Source organism: Suncus etruscus, chromosome 10 (genome assembly GCF_024139225.1).
Source record: "Suncus etruscus isolate mSunEtr1 chromosome 10, mSunEtr1.pri.cur, whole genome shotgun sequence".
Classification (NCBI taxonomy): domain Eukaryota; kingdom Metazoa; phylum Chordata; class Mammalia; order Eulipotyphla; family Soricidae; genus Suncus; species Suncus etruscus.
Window position 1 is genome coordinate 14,947,451 of NC_064857.1, and position 4,389 is coordinate 14,951,839.

Here is a 4,389-nt window from a genome sequence, read left to right on the forward strand (position 1 = left end):
ATATAAGAAGGTGCTGGACTCCAATAAAGTCACCTTTGAACGGTCTGATCATCTTAGGTCGTTATTACTAACCTCTCTCAGATTTTTCACAGGTGTGGTCGTGCTTCTAGCCCTGCTAAATAAAGGTGCGGTCGTCCGTGAGCCTCTCAACTGATTCCTGCTGGCCGGGCCCCTCCGGGGGGCTTGCAGGACCCCGCATTTTGGCGCCCAATGTGGGGCGTGAAGACCACCACCACACTCGAACGACTACAGGGTGGCGAATCCGGAGCTGTTTCGTAAAACGCAGGTACCTCATCAGGGTAGCGTAGAAATGAGTTAGCCTTAACAAATAATAAACTGCAGTTTTTTTCAAGTCGTTCCCACCGCTGCCCCTGATTGGCTTTTGGGGCTTCACCCATAGGATCCGCTACCATGGGTGTCACATTAAGTACTGAGCTTAAATTCATTAAGGATATACAGTCTGAGTTAAAAGCCAGACATGTGGAGGTTACTAAAAAAGATATTTGTGATTTCTTGATGTTCGTTCATGATGTTTGTCCTTGGTTTGTCATCACCTGTCCAGAAATCGTTGCATCCATTTGGGATAAAATAGGAAATGAGCTAAGTGATCATTTTTCAGCTAATGATGAGCCCGAGAAAGAGAAAATAATGTTTCAATATTGGAGCTTGCTGAGAGACATCATTGTGACTAAGAATAATGCAAAAACTGCCAAAGAAATTATTCGTGCCATTAAATCTCACGTCGAACAAGTCTCCCGTGAGTGTTCCAGGGCCCCCTCTCGCTCTAATTCTGTCTCTCACCTTCCGTCTTCTTCCCAAAATCCTTCCTCTCCTGTCCCTTCCACCTCAAAACCACCTGGCTCTTCCTTTGCCTCCAAATTAAAGAATGCTCTTAAAGATTTTCCTAGTGCTTCTCGCCTGTACCCCACCCTTACTTCTGCCCTTGCTTCTGCTCCACCTCAGGAACTCGATCCACAGGATTCTCAAACCCTAGAAGAAGAAGCCACTAGCTACCACAATCCTCCTGTCACACAACCTCCTCCATATAATTGTCCTGCTCCACCAAAATGTATTCTTCCTATTCCCCCTGCGCCTACTGCTTTAGACTCTCATCTCATTACTATTACTTCCATGATCTCCCAACTCGCAGATGAGTTTCATCAATCTCTTGAAATAAAACCTGATGTCGCTACTTTTCCTGTTCTTCTCCCTGATGGAGAAAATCTTCCTCCGCCTCCTTCTCAACGTCCTCCGCCACCTAACGCTTCCCGCCCTCCCCCGCCGCCCACTTGTCCCCGCACCCGTGGCCGGGTGCGGCGTGAACGTGAGGCTCAAGCCGCTGCTGAAGCTGCGGCCGATTCAGATTCTCAGCACGAAACAGATTCAGAGGGAGAAGAAGCCCAACCTAGCGGCGCCAGACCACCGGAGGGTGAGACACCTATGCGCTATGTAGCCATTAATAAGAAAGACCTTAGTAGTTCACTACTTCAAGCAGTAAAAAATTATGGCACTCAAACTTCTTATACTATCTCATGCCTTGAGTCCCTGGGAAACGGCGGTGCTCTTTTGCCTTTTGAATGGAAGCGTGTTGTCTCCAACGCGCTGCCGCATAAGCTCTACTTGCTCTGGGAGACAGACTTTTATAAAACCTGTCGTGAACTGGCTAGAGGAGACAAAACATGTCGCCTCATGCTTTCCGGCTCTGCCCCGTATGATACTTTACAGCAGCAACGCTCATTACCCCTTAACTATCTCACCAACACTGGTTTCGCCGCCATGACAGATTGGCGAAATTTACCCAAGGAGGGAGATGCTTATGCTCCGCTCAGTCAAATTATACAGGGACCAGATGAACCCTATAACGCGTTCATTAGTCGCCTACTAGAGGCCGTGGAAAGAATTGTGGGCACTTCTTCCTCTGAGATGACGAATCCTTTCTTTTTTTTTTTTTTTGGTTTTTGGGCCACACCCAGTAACGCTCAGGGGTTACTCCTGGCTATGTGCTCAGAAGTTGCTCCTGGCTTGGGGGACCATATGGGACACCGGGGGATCGAACCGCGGTTCGTCCAAGGTTAGCGCAGGCAAGGCAGGCACCTTACCTTTAGCGCCACCGCCCGGCCCCAACGAATCCTTTCATCAAGCACCTTGCCTATGAAAATGCCAACTCGGCTTGCAAAGCCCTCCTAAAGGGACGCATTACAAACAAATCCATTCATGATATGATTGATCTTTGCCGTGATGCTGACCCTATCGCCCACCGTGTTGTTCATGCTATGGCCGCCATTCAAGCCCAATCCTCGGGCAAGGTCTGTTATTCGTGCGGACAAGCTGGACACTTTGTCTCTCAGTGCCCTCAGCGATTAGCTCCTGCCATGCAAACAGGCACAGCAAACCCCTGCCCTCCACTTTGCCCGCGCTGCCGCTGCGGCCGCCATTGGGTCGCCGAATGCTATGCCGTTAAAGACGTAGCTGGCAATCCCCTGCAGCCTAATCACCACCTTTCGGCTCAGGGAAACTCCAACAGGGACTTGCTCCGGGCCCCGCGCCATCAATTCCAACCCTTTGTTCCGGCTTCAGAGCCCAGTCAGCCGGTACAGTCCAACCCAGCGCCCCAGGCATATTACCAACAACAACAGCAGCCTTGCCAGCACCAGCCACTAGTCCCCCCCTCAATGCTCCCACCTCAACAACCTCCCTTGTCAGGGCAACCCCAGGGAGCGTGGGACTGGACTTGTGCGCCTCCACCCCACACTTATTAACCCCTGAGCATGGTGTTTGCCAAATTCCCACAGGCATTTTTGGTCCGCCGCCACCCAGACATTTCTTTATGATCATTGGGCTCGCATCTATGACTATTAAAGGCCTCATTATACAACCTTCAGTAGTAGACAATGACTATACCGGGGAAATTATACTTCTTGCAGTCGCCCCCTATTACCCAGTCCAAGTACTGCCTGGACAGCGTATCGCACAAGCCCTTCCACTCCCTCTTAACGTCACTTTGCCTTCTCTCCCGGAAATCCGCGGCAACTCAGATCCCGGCTTCTCTGACATTTTTTGGGTACGTGCCATGTGTAAAATTAGACCCCCGCTTGTTATCACAATTGAAGGCAAGCCCTTCACGGGCCTTCTTGACTCTGGCGCGGACACCACTTGCTTTTCTCCTACCAATTGGCCCCCAGATTGGCCCACCACTGCCTCCTTCGACTCTGTCTCCGGAGTTGCAGGAACGGTCAAACAAGTCCTCATCAGCGCCAATAAATTGGTCTGGTAGAACGAAGACGGAGACACTGGCCTTGTTCGCCCGTACATTATTCCAGACCTGCCCATTAATTTGTGGGGCTGAGACATCATGGAACAAATGGGTGTTTACATCGTTAAATGCAGAAACCCTGCTGCTCTCGCCCAAATGATGCAGCAAGGCTATACGCCCTCTAAAGGCCTGGGACGTAATTTGCAGGGCATTTCCAAGCCCATTCAGCCCACACCCAATCCCGGCCGCCAGGGGCTTGGCTATAGCTCTGCCTATTCCGTTTCTGTCCACGCTGCACCAACGCCCCCTGCAGAGAAAATCACTTGGCACTCTGATACATCTGTGTGGATAGGACAGTGGCCTTTGTCCGCTGAAAAGCTTCAAGCTGCTTCAGCGCTTGTAAAAGAACAACTTGACGCTGGTCATATTGAGCCTTCCACCTCCCCTTGGAACACACCCATTTTTGTAATTCGCAAAAAATCCGGCAAGTGGCGCTTTCTCCATGATCTAAGAGCTATTAACAAAACAATGGTCCCTATGGGAGCTGCCCAAGCAGGCCTCCCCGTGCCGTCCGCCATTCCCTCCAACACTTTTAAAATGGTTATTGATCTCAAAGATTGTTTTTTTTCCATTCCCCTCCATCCAGATGATTGCAAACGCTTTGCCTTTTCCCTGCCAGTTTCCAATTGTGCTGGTCCCTGTCCTTGCTATCAATGGAAAGTTTTGCCTCAAGGGATGGCCAATAGTCCCACCCTCTGTCAAAAATATGTTGCTTCCTTTATTGATCCCTTTCGTGCCTTACATCCCTCTCTTTATATCTTGCACTATATGGATGATATTCTCCTTGCCTGTTCCGATGAATCTCTCTTACGATCTGCCTCTTCTGATCTAATTTCTCTTTTATCCTCCAAAGGCTTTAACATCTCAACTGATAAAGTACAAGTTTCTCCACCACATTTGTTTCTAGGATTCGAACTTTTGCCATCACAGGTAAAAACCCAAAAGGTGCAAATTCGCACGCAACACCTCAAAACACTTAATGATTTCCAACAACTCCTTGGTGACATTAATTGGCTTTGCCCTTATCTTAAACTCACTACAGGCAATCTCAAACCCCTCTTTGACATTCTCTAAGG

General features: G+C 49.4%; 1 protein-coding gene across 1 annotated transcript; it reads left to right on the forward strand.

Moving 5' to 3' along the window:
* The first annotated feature begins 411 nt into the window (after positions 1 to 411).
* LOC126020852 (endogenous retrovirus group K member 6 Gag polyprotein-like) lies at positions 412 to 2,759 on the forward strand. Its single transcript, XM_049782424.1, has 2 exons — positions 412 to 1,902; positions 2,190 to 2,759. The coding sequence occupies exons 1-2, from the start codon at positions 412 to 414 to the stop codon at positions 2,757 to 2,759; spliced, it is 2,061 nt and encodes a 686-aa protein (XP_049638381.1).
* Positions 2,760 to 4,389: the final 1,630 nt, after the last annotated feature.